Source organism: Panthera tigris, chromosome A2, assembly GCF_018350195.1.
Source record: "Panthera tigris isolate Pti1 chromosome A2, P.tigris_Pti1_mat1.1, whole genome shotgun sequence".
Classification (NCBI taxonomy): domain Eukaryota; kingdom Metazoa; phylum Chordata; class Mammalia; order Carnivora; family Felidae; genus Panthera; species Panthera tigris.
Genome location: NC_056661.1, coordinates 151,085,824 through 151,107,500, shown reverse-complemented (window position 1 = coordinate 151,107,500; position 21,677 = coordinate 151,085,824). Strand labels below are relative to the sequence as shown.

At 41.0% G+C, this 21,677-nt stretch overlaps 1 protein-coding gene across 2 annotated transcripts in view; it reads left to right on the top strand.

The window, feature by feature from the left end:
• The window catches only part of DGKI (diacylglycerol kinase iota), a 442,717-nt gene that overhangs the window by 357,222 nt on the left and 63,818 nt on the right, over positions 1-21,677 (top strand). For both annotated transcript variants that reach the window (XM_042977425.1, XM_042977422.1), the window contains 3 exons: positions 738-778; positions 1,699-1,826; positions 3,891-4,013. In XM_042977425.1, coding sequence (XP_042833359.1) covers positions 738-778; positions 1,699-1,826; positions 3,891-4,013 — 292 coding nt within the window. The remainder of the gene's footprint in view (positions 1-737; positions 779-1,698; positions 1,827-3,890; positions 4,014-21,677) is intronic.

Below are 21,677 nucleotides of genomic sequence, written 5' to 3'. Positions count from 1 at the left end.
CCCAAAGTTTGCAAGTTTTTCCCTCAAACCACAGATGCAGCCCAGTCCCTTTTAGGAATGGTTAAATAATTATTTTTACTGTTTTGGCTTTCTTTAGACATGGCTTAGGGGACTCGGTCTTGAAGTGAAATGAATCCTTTAATACCAGATGTGGTCCCTGGCTCAGCATCTTCAAGATTTTTTTCAAAATGAGAACCGCTTCCTTGGAAAGTCTGGCTACTGAACATTTTTTCCCCCCTAACTTCATTTACTTAATAAATACGTACCGAGTCTCAGCTCTGTTTAAGGTCTTGTGCTAATGTCTGGAGACATAAAAAAGTCAATGAAACACAGACCTTTAAAGAGGCAGATATCTCATAGTTATTTGTGAAGATAGATAGTTTCTGTAAGAAGTATAAACACAATGTAAATATGCATAAAGGCAGGAACAAAGAATTCTGTCTGGGGTAGGGAGGATGGGATTGAGGAATGTTTCACAGAGGAGGCAGCACATAAGTTGGTCCTTAAGAGACAAGTAAGATTAGCGGTGGGGGAAGAGGCGAGGAGACGGAAAGGGGGAAGGGCATAGCAGTAGCAGAGACGTGGAAATCCTGTTTTTCTAAATAGATTTAGGAACTGGCTGGTGGTCCGGCATGGTTGGAATATAAAGCTTTTGAGTGGCATAATGGCAGAGAAGGTTGTACATCTGATGCCAGGTCACAGGACTCTGAATGCTGTGTACATTTTTTTTTTCCTAGCAACTTCTGCTGATCGCTTTTACCGAATAGACAGATCTCAGGTAAGCTTTCTTGAGCCTATCTGTGAAAGCGAAAAACTCCCACATAAATATACTTTACTGGTGGCTAATCTTAGAATTTTTTATAATGTAAACACTAAAACATTTACAAATCCTGGAATGGTACTCATGGACTGAGCTATGAGCTTTTTTATTTGTCTTCACACGTTTTGTGATTTGTGGACTCAAGATGATGTTGCTTGACCTTGCAAATGAGTACAGAAAATAACTAGGCTTGTAGATATTATCACCAGCCTGCACTCCAAATTTTCTCTCACACAGCTACTTTTACTACTTCCTAGCCCAATTTTATGGCATTTTAAATTTATTTTAGTTAGCAAGCTTGACACCTCAAGTGTATGTTCATGCTACCTACTTGCAGCTCATCAATTCCCAGAGTTCCATAATGAGACAAAAAAATGCTTGGGCCCAATGGTAATAAGTGTTCCCACTGTCCAAATTCTCCTGAAAAAATAAAAGAAGAAGAAGAAAATGCGGCATGGAATCCAGTGATACAATCAGTTGTTAATCATGCCACTTGGCTTTGGCCAGGTCCTGGGGATCCAGGTTCAGCTTATTGCACAACTCATGCTGGACCAAGCTGCATGTGGGTGTTGCTTCTTTGATGATATTTGGGAAGAAGAGGCAAGACCATCCTTGGTGGTACCTGACAGGATCCTGGTCAAGTAGGAACCCCAAACCAAAAGGGATTCAGCTCTTCCCCTCACCAGCCTCTTGCTACAGTGTTGCTTCAGGGACGGATGTCCACTGATTGGACCTCTGAAAACACAGTGTGGTCGTTTGATATGTCATAGACTTCCATTATATCCTCAAGACCAAGAATGCTTTGTTCTGTTACTTATCGGATGACAGGTTTGAGTGTCCTGTCCATCATCTGACAGACTTCTTTTTTCTTGCCTAAGGAACATTTGCACTTTGTGATGGAGATTTCCCAAGATGAGATTTTTATTCTGGACCCCGATATGGTATTGTCACAGCAGGCAGGGACACCTCCCGGAATGCCCGACCTGGTGGTGGAGCAAGCCTCAGGGTGAGTGTGCTGCTTCTTTGGCGATGTGGTGGTGAGGGGAGGCTGGCCACAGGGTGGCATCCGTGTCTGACTTCGCTTTGCACTTGACACGTCTAATGACCTCAAACTATTTTAAAATAGAGGTTTTCTTGTTGGGTGTCATTAGAGTGTTCCATGGCTGGTCTGTATTATGCATAGGTGTGTAGAACTACCCTTGCCCACCATAATTTGCACCACATTTGAGCCTTCTTTCTTCACCACATGCACACTTTTTACCAAACTATGAAATACTAGTATTTGCATTTGTGTGCGTACATCTATAATGCTTGTATGATCCAAATGAAAATGGGCGCAGGTGGTTTGACGGTTATTTTTCTCCTCCGCCTCTTCCTCCTCCCCCTTTTTTGGGCTATATCCAGGCAGCCTGAGACCTATCGATTGTATAACAATAGCTATGATGCATCAGGCACTTACTATGAGCCACATGCTGTCCTCAATGCCTTTCTTAAATCCCTACCACCACTTTCTAGTGACCTAATCATCAGAAGGACTCTGTGCTTATTTCCTGATGTGTAAAATGGAAATAAAACCTGCTCATAGAATTGTTTGAAAATTAAATAAGTTGATACATGTGAAGTATTGAGGATGGTTCTTGAAACTTGGTAGACACTCATTAAATATGATGTTATTGAAATAATCGTCATCATCACCATCATGCCACAATGCCCTGCAGATCTGGTACTCTTATTATCCTAAACCCTTAGATAACAAAATTGAGGCTTAGAGGGTTTTTGTAACTTTGCCAGTATTGCACAGAAAATAAATGGCAAAATTGAGATTTGGCCACAGGTTTTATTGCTAACGTGCATGCATGGAACCACCAAGATATTGTTAATATTTCTAGCGTACTTCAGCAATTCCAAAATATTTATTTATAGAGCTCTTTATGTGCCAGAACTAGTATAAGCACGTAGGAAACAACAGAGCAGAAATAAAAGTTTGAAAAATCTCCGCCCTTGCAAAGAATGAACTTCAACAACGTGCTGGTACATGGAGGCCAAATAGTTAAAATAAGAATTTCCCTGGAAAGCACACACACATGCACTCAAATAGCATTTGCATGTTGTACACACACACACACACACACACACACACACACACACGCACACACACACACAAGATGCTTAATAAGCAGACAAGTTACTCCCCTGCACTAATTCATTTGACCGTTGCTGTTATTTCTGAGTATCGTCCACTCTGCCAGGGGCAGCTGATACCAGTGGGATGTATCAAGTCAAGGGAAGACAGAAGTGGCAGGAAAGGGCAGGTATACAGCCGTGTTAGGAAGCCAGAGCCAGTGGTATCAGATACACGTCCCTGGGTGTCCCCCAAGGGGCTAGAGATGCCCATCTCCACGGTGCCTATACTGTAAATCCAGCCTGTCAGCTGTGGGGAAAGCAAGTGAGGAGATGCTGGTCCTCCTGCAGTAGCAGTGGGCACTAGAGTCTCGGTGTCCTCTCATCCACCCGTCCTGATCTAGGCCACAGTCTTCAGTCTGGTAGAGTGAACCAATTCTGCCATGCCCACCCCGGTCTTGGCCTTCTCAGTCATTCTCTCAATGTCAGATAACGGCCGAAAGAAATGGCTTAGTCCTCGGCTGGGCCTCTCTGTTAGCCTTACCTCCAAAAACAAAGGAGCCTGAAAATCCACCAGAACTTGAATCAGTGTTGCCCCTCCGGAAATGAACTAGGACAGGAAAGCCGTGAAACAGGGTGGGCTTTGTTCTTTCCTAATTTGCATTTCTACATCAGGCTCTATTTTTTTCTTCCTTGACGTCACATTTAAAATTCCTTATTCTTGAAATGCAATTTTCTCGTCTGTAAAGAGGGCAGAAACATACAGAATAGTTCAAGACGGTTGAGAAAATGAAATAATAGATGTGAAGAAGTAACTAGTAAATACCCAATCAAGAGGCCTCTCCCATCTCCTGTTGAGAGGAGAATCCTCTTGAGGAAGAGCAGAGCGAATCCTGTGGCTGAGTTTGAGTTTGAGTGCCTAAATGCCTGGTGCCCTTCTTCCCCCCAGAGTGGCAGACTGGTGGAACCCTGCCCTACGGAAACGCATGCTGAGCGACAGCGGGCTGGGAATGATAACTCCGCATTATGAAGACTCAGATTTGAGGGACCTCAGCCACTCCCGCGTGCTACAGTAAGGGCTCTCTCTCCTTTCTTTCCCTGCGCGCCCCTGTGATGGCTGGGAGGGATTACTGGCTGTCTCAACAGTGGCAACGGTTCTCTTTTCCTTGGTGCTTCTCCTGTCCCCGGTGCCAACCTGTGCTCCCACCTTTAGTCGCTTTGCTGACTTGTCCCACCCCCAAGCTCCGGATGGAGCTTCGCTTCCCGTTTCTGTAGCTCCTGAGCCACACTGAGACCTGGCACGTGTGTCTATAAATACTCTGAACCTCACCAGTGTTTGCTTTACTGCAGTCCGGGGTGTACTAGGTGTTCCTGTGTTTGCACGTCACGAAGACATGCATGAGAGAGATCATGAGCAGATTGGAAGTGGTGTATACGTTCTTCATTTGTGTGAACGGTTCCACTTGCTGTGATGACGCTCATTCGTTTGTCTCCAGTCCTGAGCCTCTGGGGGTGTGCTCTGTGCAGCATAGCCAGGTGGTTGTGTTGGCCAACGTGGAGCTGCTCAAGGTTGTGGTTTGAGAGTCTCTGGGCAAACGATGCAGCATTTGTTCATAGATTGAGAGCAGTAGGTGTGCTTTCTTCTGGGGTCTCATCACGGCCAGAAAGGAGGGTGAGTGTTGGAGTTTTGCGACAGTGTTGGCACATTTATGTCTGGGGAGCCTTTTCTCCCTGTCTTACCTCCTTGCAGGAAGAGATTAACGGACACGGTCTTTCACGCCTGAGGACAGTCACCCCACTTCAGGGGTTGTGCGAATTTGCTGCAATTCATGATTAGGCTGGTTTCCAATCCTATCCAAGATCCTAATTGAATAGGGACAATGGCCGTGTTACCATGTAGTCTTACAAACATTTTTACCAAGTAAAGAGAGTAAGATTCTTAGAAGCCTAGGGTTCAGTGAAGAGGGATTGTTTCTGAAGGAAGACCGCAACCACTTTGGTATGACACAGGGGGAAAAAGTGAGAAATCTGGAACTAATTACTTCACTGGTGAAGGTTCGACTCAGACATCCCAGGGGCAAAAGGCGACTCCGTTTTCATTGCTTCTCTGTACTACCTCTTTTGTTGTGTGAAGAGCAGAAAGGAAAACATGAATCACTACGGATTTTCCTTTTTAATCAAACCATATAGTTAGGTTTTGATCACATTTTAATTGCTTACAACTCAGCGTATTTTTCCATTTCTTTTTTATATGGAATTGAGGCTTGCGAACCACAATGAGTCAACTATCCATTGATGGCGAAAAACGTGGCCATGTAGCTGCAGGCAGATTTATTTGAAAATTAGAGGTTATTTAGCCACAGAAATAGAAACTATGCCTCGACAAACCAGATGAATATCGTAGTTGTTCTTATATACAGGCTGTTTCCAAAAAAGTAGAGTATGTACTCACTCTCACTCTGGTTTCCTATACCCTGATTTTTCTATATGGAATATATTAAACTATGTATCTTGATATGTGAAGTGATTGTTTCTAAGGTAGTAAATGTTCTTCCCAAATCAAAAATAAACGTACCACTTTATATAATAGCCAAGTTCTTAAAGCCCTGTACAAAAGTCAACTCTTATTCGTTATTCGGGTTATATTATCCTTTCAGAGATTTCTCTTAATTTTTTTATTGATCTTCACTTGGCTGCTGCCATTTGTTCTGGTCATTTATGTGACCTGAGCTCTCCAGTGCACGAGAGCAGCTAACTGTAAATTTTTTTTTTTCTGCCGAATCACCCGGAAAGCAAAGCCATATTCAAACACTCACCCCTAGCCTTTGAGTCTGTCTAACTGAACCTCCAAACATGGAGCAGACACAAGTTATCACTCCTGGGTTCCCTCTGCATCTCTGACTCACAGAATATAGGAGCATAACAAAAATGGTTGTTTTAAATCACTAAAAAAAAGGTAAATCCTGTACCTTACCCGATTTTGCCTATTCATTCTTTAAATTTTTTGTTATTCTTATGTCCATTAATTCCTTAGGAAGAACATCTCTTTATTTCCTTCATAGATCATCTCTGATGCAAAGAAGTATAATTGCAGTTATAGAATAATTCAATTATATAATACATAGATATTATATACCATGTTAGTAATAGTTGGTATTGATAGAATGTCGTCTTCTTGCTTTGTGCCACAGCTAAATTATCTTCAATTCTTTTTTTAAAAGTTTATTTATTTATTTTGAAAGACAGAGAGAGTGTTGGGGAGGGGCAGACAGAGGTAGAGAGAGAATCCCAAGCAGGCTCTATGTTGTCAGTGTAGACCCCAGTGCAGGGTTCTAGCTCACGAACCCTGAGATCATGACCTGAGCCCAAATCAGGAGTCAGACGCTCAAGGACTGAGTCACCTGGGGGCCCCTGTCTTTAGTTCTTCTAATGCCTTTTACATCTTGCCATTGCTTAACAGATAAGTAAACTGAGGCTTAAGGAGATTAAAAGATTCATCTTGGTGGGGCACCTGGGTGGCTCAGGCCTTTGAGTGTGGAAATTGAATGGAAATTGTGGTTTAAGTCAGGTTGGCTAGACTTCTGACTTCATGCTTTTTCTGACCATACTATACTATCTTCCCCAAGGGCTGGTGCAAAGGCATTGCGCCCAGAGCCCCGTGGCCCAGGAAAGGTTTATTTTGGTCTCTACATATGCAAATATACATAGGCAAATAGTCTCCCTATGTAGAGTTTTTCACTTTATATGTATGTGTATATATGTATTTAGCTCAAATTAACCCAGAAGTAAATATGGTTGAGAATGAATTTTAAAGCAATTTTATTGCATTTATTTATTTATTTATTTATTTAATATAAGGAGATTCTTTAAAAAACATTTTTTTAATGTTTATTTTATTTTATTTTATTTTTTGAGAGAGAGAGAAACAGAGCACAAGCAGGGGAGGGGCAGAGAGAGACAGAAACACAGAATTGGATGCAGGCTTCAGACTCTGAGCTGTCAGCACAGAGCCTGACATGGGGCTCGAATTTGTGAGCGGTGAGATCCTGACCTGAGCCAAGGTCAGATGCTTAACCGACTGAGCCACCCAGGTGCCCCTGTTTTATTGCTTTTAAAAAAGATTGCAATTTTAAAAAATGACGAACTTACATTTAAAAAATAATTAAATATATATTATATTTGCCTCAATCTAAATAGGTATAAAAATTATATGAAAGGTACTCATGTGCCAAAGAGCCTGAAATGTTATGTTGTTGTATGTTATTATTTTCATTAGGTCTATCAGTCCACAAACAATATACAGTAGCATTAAGGCATATATTGTTTTATTGACTTTTTTGTTTGTATTATCTTTTCACTTTTCATTACCTGTATTTTACAATGCATACACTTTTCACACTTGCCATTTCATTCAATGTCCTGTTTTTAAAATTTGTTCATGTTGATACATATGGTTTTTGATTAACTTTATTTAATATAGAATATTGCATCATGAATATCCCATAACTTATTTCTCCATTTTGGTAGTGATTTCTAATATTGTATTATTTAAACAATGCAGTGAATATCCTGCAGCATGTGTCCTGTGTGCCAGGGTGTATGTGTGTATGCAGTTTCAACTTGGCTTGATGTTTCTATGAGGAATATTAAAAATAAGTATGGGAAAAAAGTCCTGAGGAATTATTGTAATATTTTGGGTACAACTGACATCTGTTGCTTTCAGCTTTGAAGCCCCAGTCAGCTCGGAGCTAGGAAAAGCCCAAATTTAACATCATGTTCACAATATTAAAAAACCCACTATATAAATAAATCAAAAGGGAAATTTTAAATGCTTAGAACTGAAAATACTATCAAGAGTTTGCAGAAACAACCAAAGCCTTAGTCACAGAGTGATTTGTGACTCTAAATTCACTTATCGAAGGAAAAAATGATTCATACAAATAAAGCATTCAGTTTGATAAACTGAATCCCAGAATAGAAAACAAAGAAACAAGGGGGAAGAATAATAATAAAGACAAAAATGAATGACAAGGAGAATAAAACAAAGAAATGATTAACCAAGACTAAAATGTTATAATATCGATTCTTTAAAAAGGTAGAGAAGAGACAAAATTCTGAGAAGACTGACTTTAAAAATAATAAATATGGGAAACTGGAAGGAATGTAACTATATGCTTTCTCAGCTCATTCTTCCTCAGGGACACCCAGTCTGCACCTGCTCAAGGTGACCCTCTCCCCTCCACCCTCCAAATGACCCACCCCCCGGGATCTCCTTAGAGTTGTCTCGTAGTTTTAACTTTGGTTTCTAAGATCCATCAACCTCCCTCCTACTTCAGGGAGAGTGAGATGGAATGGACAAATAGAATGAACTAGATTTTTATTATTACTGGAACTGATTACATTTATATTATAATTCCATTAAGAAACACCTTATACATTTTTAAAGAAGGTGTGTGTGTGTGTGTGTGTGTGTGTGTGTGTTGTCCACTTATACACAGGTCCCTTAGGAGAGACTATAATTACAAACAAGTATGTACAACACATATAGGGTCTTCAAAACCTATGAACATAGTAAAAAACAATCTTTAAGAACCAATTTTGAGATAAATTGGTGAGAGGTGGTTGACCACATTATTATTTCTTGAACTGCAATGAATTTGTCTTTAAGTTCAAAAAATGTTTTCAGTGTCTAAGAAAGTTCTACTTAAAATAACATGATCCTGGAAATACTTTTGCTCTTATCATTAATTATACCACCACAACTAGTGACAAGGCTATTTTTCATTTTGGCAGATTTGTAAGGAAGGAATTTAACTGAAATTTTAGCAAACAGAATCTCAGTCCTAAGGAAGACTTTTCCCGACTCCAGGATCTATGATACTTCAAAAAAAAAAAAAAAAAAAAAAAAAAAAAAAGAAAGAAAGAAAGAAAGAAAAAAAAAGCACTGAATGAAAACTCTAGTATATTCTCAACAAGTTATTTTTTGAGAAGGACAGACTTAACCTGAGTCAGATGGGTTAAGGGAAAACAGGTAAAGGACTTGGGAGGAATTTAATTTCTGAATAAGAATAATCTCTTCTCGGGGCACTGGGTGGCTCAGTCTGTTGAGCACCCTCGATTTTGGCTCAGGTCATGATCTCACGATTGGTGGGGTCAACCCCACATTGGGCTCTCTCCCTTTCTCTCTCTACCCCTCGCCCACTTGCACACACACACTCTCTCTCTCAAAATAAATAGATGAACTAAAAAAAAGAATTTTTTTAAAATTTTAAAAATTTTAAAAAAATTCTTTTTTTTAGTTCATCTATTTATTTTGATTTATGTGAAACCCCTCAAACTGACCGCAAGAAATGCACTTTTTCTTAGTATCTCCAAATCCTAAATCTGAAAGAACTCAGATAAAGGTCACACAGGCAAAAATAGAATATCTTGCCACAGGGCTAAGATAAGGGGGAAACAGTGTAGTGAACCACCTCAAGGCGGACATTCAATCCAGTCATCTGTGTCTAGGCAAGTATCTGTCATCTGATCAGCTAAGCAGGGCGACTGGATTTTTACGATGGGCAGTATATTTCTGTCTCTAACAAGAGATAACGTTATCAAACATTGAACTGTGATGTATCTGGTCTGATTACTTGATTTTCATTGGGATTCTAAGAAACAGGCAGGGCCATTTAGTTAGTCATTCATTTATTGAGCAAATAAATATTGAGCACCTTGTAGATAGAAACTGTATATACAGTATATGTATATATATACACACACTCATACACACATAGGCAGTGAAGATGTAAAGCTAAATTCACAATTATTATTGCCTTGAAGAGCTTATATTCAAAGGGGAAGTATTACACAAACCGATTATTATGGTTCCCTCTGCTAAGTGCTGTATGGAGATAGGCATGAAGTGTTCTGGAAACAAGAGGAATAGAATTTGCTGCTGCCTCCAGATTTCATCTTTTTATTTTTATAGGAAAAGAATGAATATTTAAATAATTAAAATGGTAGCCTCAAAGGAAAGACACTCTTTTAAGAGTGCTCCATGCTTATTTTCTTCAACCTTTGTACATGAGCAGATAAGTATCTGCTTTTCATCATTATATAACCAGAGGTGCTCCTCAAATAACTGAATGTACTCGGTGAGAGTTTAGCATCACTCTACCCAACGTGTGCTTAAAGAATTTTGTACAACTAGCAAGTTATTTGGGGATATCTAAAACACCTATTAATACTTTAAAAATTGGCTTTTTCATGTAGTCTGAAATTCTGAACCACCATATCAAGAAGATAACCCTGAAACCTCCCCCTTCCAGAAACTCAGAAGTTCTTGGCTGAACATAGGAGTAAGAGCTTCATTCCCCTCTCGTCCTCAACTATTTCGTTTACCCAGCTTCCTGGGGAACAATAGGTGATGGCCTGACTCTAATAAAAAGGATAATTGTGCTTATTGTCACGGCTCCAAGTTCTCAACAGGAGGACAGACCATTGGCCAGTGATGGGGTTGTGGAAATATTCTTTCAGCATCACGATCAGATAAGAGGGAGAAAGTTAATCTTCTTAGTGGGATGTGGGTTTGGCTGGAATCTATCTTAGAGATGAAATCAATGCTGTCTGGATGGAGGCACAGTCCCTTGCGTCTGTTTCACTAAGATAGTTGATTCCCATCCCACTTACCTTTGACTGGTCTGAATCTCGTTCTCCCTGCCTAATCACTGAAGCTGGAAAAACTACAGTTTATCTGACGTGTATCTTCCTTTCTTCTTTTTCTCCCTGCCTTACCTCCAGTTGTTAACCTCCCAGTTTAGCCACGTACATAGTACTCTGTTCCTCAGTGTGTGCAAAACATTTAATGAGAAATTTTGCTGTGTTCTTTCTAGAATTGCTCCTGAAACAGTCATGCATATGGAGTCCCTAAATCTTTTGTCAGACAGGGAGTTCCATTTTCAAGTTAGTGGCAGAACCAGAATAGAATCCTTTCTACGTCAAGACTTTATTTTAACTGACATTACGATGTTGTTTTTCTACAGAAAAAAAAAAAAAACTTGCTGAGGCAAACAAGCTCTAATATTAAACACCACTCTATTTAAAATGGTGCCAAGAAACTCTACCCTTCCATTTTGAGTTGAAGCTCAACCAGTGATTGCAGCATGGAGAAATGCTCCTTGAAGTGGCTCTCTCTTGTCACTTGTAAAAGAAGTGGTGGCTTTACCTCCTCATGCTTGAGGGACATGGTACATGAGGGGAAGTTGATCAGATCCTTTTTTAAAGCATGTGAGTTCCTTGGATGAACAAACTGTACTGCTCGCTCTGTATCTACAGCACTTTGCACCATGCCGGAGACAGCAGGCATCCAGTGAGGCAGGCTTGTGGGATGAATGGATGAATGTGGGACATTAGAGAGAAGGCGCTCTATCAAACCTAAGCAGAGATATCTATTTATAATACTGCAGCAGACCTGGTTCTAATCACATAACGGTTGTAAGCAAATGATACATTAAAGGTCAAACATTTTTGGTAGGCGGTGGAATCGGTTTATATATTTCAAACTTTAACACAAATGTTTGACCCAAGGGATTGACATTAAAATAATAAAGACGTATTGAATCGCTGACTCAGAGGTTACTTTTCTACAAGTGAGAAAGGCAATGATGGTGAACATAGAGAATTGTAGGCACTGTGGATGAGCACAAAGGTGAGATGGGGGGCAGGGGATGGAGGGGAAGGATCCTATCTAGAACTCTGTGCATTGGGAGGCCAGCATGTCCCCCATGTCTGATCTCTGGATTTTTGGGGTTATACCAGAAAAGTTGAGTGCTTGAAGAGGTTTCGGATATTCTTTGAATGGAGGGGAAGAAAGTTGGCAAGTGGGAAACCATCAACTGTTGAAATGTCATGAATGGAAGAGAATTCTGGGATTTCCAAAGGATTTCCAACCCAAAGAGACAAGACAAAGCCAGAGCATGCAGGAATAGGGAGGCAATATGTGCAGAAGAAAAGCAATTTTCTTGAGTTCCTTTAACAAGTGGGGAACAGTAGAAAGGGCCTCTCAGGAAATTATCAGAGTCTTCTTTAAAAGGGAAACAGGAGATTTTTCTCTCTCGTTCTAACAACACACTCTGCTTTAGGGCATTAAGGAAAGTTAGGCCAGGGGAACGGAGTCTCTGATGACCGAAGTGCTTAGGTGCCATTCTGAAACTGGGAAAATAACCCCATCTCCCTCTGTGCTCAGAAGTGAGGGCAGAGGTTGTTAAGCCACTAGAGGAATGGGAATTTTTCTTGTTTTCGAGGGCTATGCCACAAGTAGAACCTTGGGTGCACCGGAGATCTCTTCGCGTTCCTGTCTTGTGTACCCTGGGAGTAGCACGTGCAGGTGGCTGGCTCGCTGTGCCTTGCACTTTTGCACAGTTGGTCCTCTCTTGTCTGAACCGGTCCCTGGATCTTCTTTAAGGGCTTGCCATTGAAATCTCATCAGTTTGGTACAGGGTTTTAGGGTATGTTGAATGGACCCAAGCTATAAAAACAAAAAGCAAAAAGGGTGTAGGGGCTGTTAGATGTTAGTCCTACAAAATGATGGCACATCTGTCCTTGAAGGCCCAGTTTTTCTAAGCATCAGGATTAAAGTTTCGTCAAGAGCGATAAGAATCATCTCCCAGAGCCTGCTGGGAAAATGTTCGGACTGTCAGGCAATTGTGCAGTGTCTGGGGACTGAGAGATCGATCAATGATCTTTCCTTCCTTCCTGAACGAGTGTAAAGTTGGGTCTTCTGTCATGTCGTCCCCAGAGGGTCCCACTCTGTGGGGCTCTCGTTCCTTGGGACATGAGCTAGGTCCTCGTGCGTCTGTAGCAGGCTTTGGCAAGAGGAGGGAAGACGGGACGCAGCTTCTCTTTCCCACAGATTCTCGTTTAATAAGTAAGGGTGCCTCGCAGGATCTGGGCTGAATGTTTGTTTCTAATTTGAACAGTCAGAGTAGAGAGAAGAGGCCATAGTTTTTCCTGAATATGGTGTTGGTACACCTCCCTGTGACATGAAATATTTCTGCATCTAAGTCCTCTTTCCCGACCATGGGCCCTGGGACTCACCCTTCAAAGGTGGCCCTCCTCCCCACCCAGTCCTCGGAAGGTCCCAGAGGAATTAGCTCAGGCCCTGCCGCCTCATTCCCTTCTTCTCACCTGCGCACAGAGGGGGAAGCCCTCAGGGAACACAGGTGAAGGGGTGCTGCGGAGAGCAGGGCCGTCTGCCTGAGTCTCCAGTCCTGCCTTTCCGCTCCTCATCCCATCGGTCCTGCTTCTCTAAGTCCCGGGCATTCGGCGTTCAAGAGTCTGTTTTAAGGTTTCAACTGACTTCCAAAATAGCCTGTTCATCCTTTTGCACCTTTCTCAAACTGCCACCCAAACGCTTCTTTTCTCAGTGCCTCTGCCTTAGATGAGTAATTTGATTAAACTGGTTTAAAGTATGGGTGATAAATTTGAAATCCTTCCAAAAATATTTGCCCGTGAATCTCACGTTGGGGGGATATTGATACTAGTAATTGCTCAGTATGTGCAGGCGTGGGGTCAGGGTGGGTTCAGGGTCAGGGTGGGGTCAGTCATGGCGTCAGGGTGGGAAGGGACTTCTTTATTGCCTTTAGAAATGCGAGGGTAGGTGTAGGGGGTGGAACTTCTCTCAGGAACCTCTGGGGACCCCTGAACCCACCATCCCGAGGAGACCAGCACAAGAAAAATCTCTCCAAGGTAGAGAAACTGCTTGCTTGGAATCCAGGGAGACGGCGACCACATTTTCCCTTTTCCTAACTTCCCCGGCTCTTGTGCTAATCATCAAGCATAAGAACACTAACAACAAAAATTGCCTCACAATTTTCTCCAATTCTCTCTTTGATGTTAGTCTTACTCCATAAACCCCTTGGAGTCTCCTTAAAAGTGGGATAAAATGTTGTAAGTTCTGTATCTCTGACACTTCCTGAAATGGAGTTAAGTTTATAGCAGTGGTTGATATTCACACATGGAATTATTTATTCTCCAAGATAGAGTCTGGGGAGCCCACTTTCACTTCTTGTTCTCACTATTACTGTAATATATTTGTGTTAATTTATCATTTTCTCATAGAGCTCATTTATGATTTTGTGTTGTTTCTAATATATTACTCAGAAACTGTCCTGCCCTTGGACACAGAAGCGTGGGGAGGAGACAGACACTTTTCAGATTCTGTCTCCCATGCCAGTGTCTTGAATATGAATCCCCTCTTCTGAGAAGGGGGTGAAATGGGAGATGTTGATAGGAAAATTTCTGGAATGTATTGTAATTATCTTCAGGAGAAGTGCCAAAGCACTGTCCAAACCTCACCTCTTTTTTTTCCTCTTCCATTTTCTAAAGCTGGATTCAGAAGTTCTTATATTTTTTTAAACTTTAGTGATTTGAGAGAGAGAGAGAGAGAGAGAGAGAGAGAGAGAGTGTGTGCATGGGAGGGGCAGGGAGAAAGAGAGAGAGAGAGAGAGAGAGAGAGAGAGAATATCCCAAGCAGGCTCTGCACTGTCCGTGCAGAGAACACCGTGGGGCTCGAACTCACAAACTGTGGGATCATGACCTGAGCCAAAATTAAGAGTTAGATGCTTAACCAACTGAACCACCCAGACACCCCCAGAAGTCCTTATTTAATGAAAGTAAAATTAGTTGTGGGTAAGCCTTTGCTTAATTACCATGGCCCCACAAGGTAGATATTGCGTATCCTAAGTATTGTAATATGTGTGATGGCCTTTTGTGTAAGTTTCCTGTGTTACCACTAAATGTAGCACTCACGTGATTTGCCTTCAGAGCCCAGAACTTCATTTCAGTTTACGCTTAAAAAAAAAAAAAGTCCACATTCACAAAACTCCTGGTTGATCTAGCCTCAACAGGACCTGTTGGTCAGCATTTCCCAAGTCACTAAGCTAGAGCCATCGGCATGCTAATGGTCTCTCCCTGCTGATACTCCCTATTGGCTCTTTGCAGGTGTATCTCCCTTGGTTTGAGTTCAGAGTAACACGCCTTTTCTATTCCTTTATTCCCCCCCTCCACCTTTTTTAGGAATTAAGCAGGCAACTATATTGCAAAAACTGATTTCTAAGGTGAAGTATCACCTCTTTTGTAACTGCACGGCTGCACTGTGTCTATTACACAATTAGTTTCATGTTTTCAAAACACTGACATGCTTCCTAGGCATGTTCATAGTTTAGGTAATAAAAAGTGCGAGTCAAGTTTTCATGTTGAATGAACTTGGTCAGTATTGGTTTCGTCAACACTACCTCTTTCATCTGTTTCTTCCCTTTGTCCACTGCCCACTTTTGCCCATTCGCCCTCATCTTTACCAGTGGATTTCAAAAACACCTTTCCCATCATTTTGTTGCAGTTCTTAGGGATGAACATGAGGTGGCAGTACAATTTCAAACTCAAAGGGTACTTAGGGGCTTCCTGCTCAGCAAACTGATTGTGGAGGGTGGATAAGAGAAATCAAATTGTACAAGCCACTGGTGAAACAGTGATATTAAAAAAAAAAAAAAAAAAAAAAAGCCAACTAAATACAGGAGCTTAAAAAAAAAAAAACAGAAGAGATTTTAAGAATTGCTCATGTGGGGATCATCAGGTATATAGTTGAGCAAGAGAGTCTCAAAGAATAAGAAATTAGGAGCCTGAAGGGAATTAAGGAAATTTACATCAAATGAAGAACTTACCAAACAGCCTTTATTATTTAAGTTCTGGGTCTTATTTCTTTACCTCCACACAATTATCCATCTCTCTCTACTTCCTTGGAGTTTGCTCTTTCCTCAGCCCTTCCCTCTGTGGTGAATGTTACCTTTGAGGCTATTTGGCATTCCCTGAATGGGTTTGTGACCACTTGAATAGAGAATGTATTTGTCTTTCTCATCTCAATGCCACTTTGTATGGTTGCTGTAACTTTCATCTCTCTGGCTCTCGTTCTCTGTAGCTCTTTTTTACTGTATGTGCTTTGTTCATTGTCTTCATAGCAATATTCATAATTAGAGGCAAGAAAAGCAAACAGAGAGAGGATTGTATGGTTGATGGAAATTCTCAGTGCCAAGTGATTTCAGTTCTGTTTTACCTAGTTGGGGATGCTTTGGTGCTAGAATAATGGCCATGGAGTGGTCACCTAGATCTGTGATCTCACTATTTCTCCCTCAAACTCTCAAAATGATGTCATAGGCTAGACATAATAGTCCTCTAGGCAGTGCGTATCCTTGAGGGAAGCTCAAGGGAAAAAAGCCGTTGCCAGAGATGATAATCTATAGCCATGCTTTCAAATCACATTAAATCATCCCTTTGTTTACTTAAATGAAAATTCTTTGTCTACCAACAGTTTCAGGAAATAAATTGAATTTGTGTATCCTCATGACTTCAAGGTAAAACAAAGGAAAAATAAAACAGTTTCTGCAGCAGTGGTGTAGACTCTTGAAATGTGTCTGGAAGGGATGTCCAGCTGGGAAACCAGCTCCCATTTGGGCTACTTCTTGGGAGTTTGTTAACCGACATATAGCAGTGATAGTTTAGGCAGGGAACAGCATCCAACCCAGGGAACTTTGCCCAAGCCTGAATGTTGCTGATGCTCTGCACTTGGAACCACAGCATTAATTAGCACATGATGAGAGGCTGTGTCAAAGAAAGACAGGATTCTACCAAAATGTGAGAAAGGTGGATGAGATAAGCCCTGGGAAGGATCAGCGCTGTCGTGAGGAGGAAAGGGAAATAAAAGTAGAATGATGAGAGGGAGAGGGGCAGAACATTCAGAATTGACATAAATAGCTACAAACCAGAGTCCTCTATTTTCTCTTCCTCTTCCTGAGTAGGATGGATGGTCACCTTTGCTTATTGAAAGGGGTATTTTTGCTGCGGTCCTCCTGTCTAAAGCTGGAGGGTAAAGAGGGAAAGCAGACAGAAAAAGGAACATTGATAAAATACTCGGAGAGAGAATTGCTTTCAATATGTGGACACGGGCTGCCTTCCTGTAGTGCACCGAGTGGACTGTAGAGGTCGCATAGCTTCTGGCTCACCTTACCACCTCGTTTGCTTTCTATTATCATTCCGTGTTAGTAAGCTGGAAATAAAGGGGCCCTGGCTCTTCTGGCCAGGTCTATGAGTTGGTATGAGTATTTCAGATTTTCCCTCCCCCATCCACAATTATAGAAATATTCTATTGCTCAGTATTTTCAGAATATGGATCTCTGCTTTTGTGTCTATTCAGACTTAGTTCTTATACCTGTCCTGTATGTTTATTCCAACTTCATCTCTATGTGGTAACCTCTTTCCTTGCCCTAGCCTCTATCAGGTGATGGTTTAGAAATGCTAAGTAGAGGGTGTATGGATTGGGGATACTGGAAAGGGAAATTGACATTTATTTATGAGTGATTCTCTCCAAAAAGTAATGGACCCATGCAGATGGGTCCCCAGTATTCATTTAATCCGTCTTTAAGAAAAATTTTATCTAAACTGGACAATCTGTGGATCTCCTACCCTCCTCCTAGGAAGGAAATGATACAGACATTCTAAGAAGGGCCAAGTAGGAAAGCCATGGATGCTATTGAATTAAAGCCATGAGATGAAAAGAAAACAAAATACTGTATAGAGGCTTTAAAAATAGAGTCAGGATAGTATTATTCAAATAAAAAGATCTAGTATTAGGATGAGCTTGCAGGTTTAGAGCATTTCATGAAGGTTGCCAAGAAAATGCGTTCTTCTAAGATGTCTTGCAAAGCATCATACCATATCCCACAGGCTGAAATGGTCGTGACGTTCATCATCTCAGTTCCAGATTTATGATTAAAAATAATAAAACATCACAAGAGAAGTGTAGTACTTCTTAAAGACCTTTGCCTTGATAAATATATTACTCTTTGGCTCTTATGTGTTACATTGCTGGTTGAAGACTGCACATTTTTCAGTGTCTTTAAGCCTTGTAATTGATCTACTTGAAAGATTAGAGGTCTTAAAAGGAAACTTGCTGATAGAAGGAAATCTAAATAACTATCTTTGATTTTCTTAGAGATTCCTCGTGTCTTGGTGGCTGACAATAGGATCTACAAGCTGTGCTCTTCAGTACAATAGCAACTAGCCAATGTGTGCCTGACGTCTCATTCCTTCAGGTTCTTTATATGTACATACATTATCCTGATAAAATTATTTATTCCAAAATGTCATAGCTGTGTATAGTTTCGTGTTTTCGGACTTGGAAACACTCCTATTCTGAAGGGGAACAAACTCACTCCATTGAGGCCTTGGGGACAGTGCCTGAGGCCGACTGCCACAAACACAGATTTTGTTTTTTAAGTTTATTGTTTTATTTACAAAGTCAAGTGACCTTTGCTCTGGGATCCATAATATGTCAGTGCTGGTTTCAGTAGAAAATATTTTAATTTTTACCAGGTAAATTACATAATCCCCCCTCTAAAAGTAGTGTGTTGTTTTGCCTGGGACTTCCCTTATTTTCAAGTTCCCATGTATATCCTAGTTTGAGAAGTATTGCCTTCATTTAAAAGGAGAGAAAAGTATGAATATTCTACTTAGCAGGGTTAACATTGGGAAGAGAACTGATATTTTATCAGCAAATCCGCAAATTGAAATTCATAGTGAAAGTAGATGTAATTCTTGGAAGTTAGCCATGGAGTAGGAGGACCCTAGGCTTGCCTTGTCCCCTGATTACAAGTAGGTAGATATCAGTCATCCTAAATACCCCAGAAATTGACCTGAAGAATGGCAGAACAAACTCCGAAACTACAGGTAGAGAAGAGGCCATGTCAAAGAAGGTAGGAAGTGCAGAGACATGGTTTGGGAAATAAACATGTGGCTGCTGTGGAAAGGAGGGAGCCATAGTCATGCAGAAGGCCAAGAGACAGATTAACACACAGGGGGAGTGCATGGGGAAAACAAATTCTCATAGCAATTGGCTTGGGAAGCAAGGGGAACCAAATTTCATGAGCTCTTGCAACCAGCATGCTGGTCTTAAAGCCTGCAGTTTTAAAGGTCAACAGGCTTGGCTGGGATAGAGCCTAGAGAGCATTGCACTGCTCTTGGAGAAAAGGCAAAGCAAACAGCCCACAGACATATAGCATGGAAACAGCAATCAGAAGACCACCTGGGGCACACAATGGGGAGGTTATTCACTCATCTTGGAGCATGTCCCAGAGGGACAGCATTCATGGAGAGAGACCTCTGGGAACAAAAGAACTGCCCAGTCCCATTTCCCTCCCTCTCCCCTCAGCATAAGTGCAGGGCCACCTGCAGGAACCAGTACAGGACTGACACTCACTACTTGCTTACATCAAGCACCACCTGCTGGTGGAACCACACCTCCCAGTCACACTTACCTCAGTGCCAGCCCAGAGGGGACCCCTCCCCCGAGTGCCTAAGCCCCTACTCACACTCTCTCCCAGCATGGGAGTTTTATAGAGCCTCAGTTTGGGCAGCAGTGGTGACAATTCTCATTTCATAAACAGATCAGAGCAAACCTAGTTAAAACACATCACATTCAGGCCAGGGACCAAACACTGCTCACAACAGACAAAGAGAGCCTCTGCAGATGACTGGCCTGAAGGATGAAGGACCAAGACAAAACAGCAGAGCACATACAGCGCACATTAGAGATACTCCTAGAAGCTCCAGGCCCTGGGACACAGGGAACCCTACATGGCAGGGCACTACAGGACCTCTTCTCTATAAGGCCATTACCCTCAAGAATAGGATATATAGCTGACTTTCCTAATACAGAGAAACAAGCACAGAGACTTAGACAAATAAGAAGACAGATAAATTTATCCCAAATGAAAGAACAGGACAAAGCCACAGCCAGGCATCTAGGTGAAATAGATATAAGTGACATACCTGATGGAGTATTTAAAGCATTGATCATAAGGATACTCACTGGACTTGAGAAAAGAGTGGAAGATATGAGTGAGACCCTTAACACAGAGATAAAGAGTAACATAGCAGAGATGAAGGTTCAATAAATGAAATGAGAAACATGCTTGATGGAATAAACAGCAGACTGGAAGAAGCAGAGGAATGAATTAATGACCTAGAAGACAAATTAATGGAAAGCAATCAAGTTGAACAAAGAGAGAGCAAAGAATTATGCAAAACAAGAATAGTTTTAGGGAACTCAGTGATTCTCATCAAACATAATGACATTCACATTATAGGAGTCCCAGAAGAGCAAGAGAGAAAGGGGGGGGGCATAAAATATATTTGAAGAAATAAAAGCTGAAAACTTTCATTAATCTGGGGAAGGAAACAGATATCCAGATCCAGGAGGCACAGAGAACTTGCATCAGAATCAACAAAAGCAGATAGACCCCAAGACAAGTTGTAATTGGCAAAATATAGTGATAAGAAAAAATTTTTGAAGCAGCAAAACAAAAGAAGACCGTAGCTTACAAGGCAAAACCCATAAGGCTAGCAGGGGATTTTTCGGCAGAAACTTTCCAAGTCAGAAGGGAGTGGCACGATATAGTCAAAGTGCTGGATGGGAAAAATCTCCAACCAAGAATACTGTATCCAGCAAGGCTATATCATTCAGAATAGATGGAGAAATAAAGCGTTTCCTAGATAAACAAAAACGAAAGGAGTGCATGACTGCTGAACCAGCCCTGCAAGGAATATTAAAGGGGATTCTTGGAGTGGAAAGGAGAGACCAAAAGTGACAGGATAAAGTTAGGAAACTGAAGGACTAAAAATGATTATTTATGTAAAAAATCAGTCAAGGAACTCACAAAATAAAAGGATGTAAAATATAACAACATATACCTAAAACATGGGGAGGAGAAGAGTAAAGAATGGGTTCAAACTTACACTACCATCAACTTAATATAAACAGCCATATGCAGAGGAGATTATGTACAAACCTAATGGTAACCACATACTAATAAATATGCAAAGAATAAAGAGAAAGAATTCTAAGTATATCACTAAAGAAAGTCAGCAAAACATGAAAGACAAGAAAGGATAAGAGAAAATCTTCAGAAACAACCACAAAACAAATAGTAAAATGACAATAAATACATAGCAGTCAATAATTACTTTGAATGTAAATGAACTAAATGTTCCAATAAAAAGACATAGGGTGTCAGAATGGATTAAAAAAACAAGACCCATCTATATGGCAAAAGGCACTCATTTTAAACCTAAAGACACCTGCAGATTGAAAGTGAGGGGATGGAGAAAATCTGTCATGCTAATGGATGTCAAAAGAAAGCTGGAGTAGCAATACTTACATTGGACAAAATAGACTTTAACACAATGACTACAACAAGAGACAAAAGGACACTGTATAATAATAAGAGAACCATCAACAAGAAGATATAACAATTGTAAATATTTGTGCACCCAACAAAGATGCACCCAAATACATAAAACAGCTAATAACAAACAATGAACTAATTGATAATAATACAGTAATAGTATGGGACTTTAATACCCCACTTACATCAATGGACAGATTATTTAAACAGAAAATAAACAAGGAAACAATGGCTTTTTAAAAAGTTTATTTGTTCATTTTCAGAGAGAGAAAGAGGGAGAAAGAGAGAGAGAATCCCAAGCGGGCTCCTCACTGTCAGTGCAGAGGCTGATGTTGGGCTGGAGCTCACGAACCATGAGATAATGACCTAAGCCAAATTCATGAGTTAGGCACTTAACCAACTGAGCCACCCAGGTGCCCCAGGAAACAGTGGCTTTGAAGGACATACTGTCCCAGATG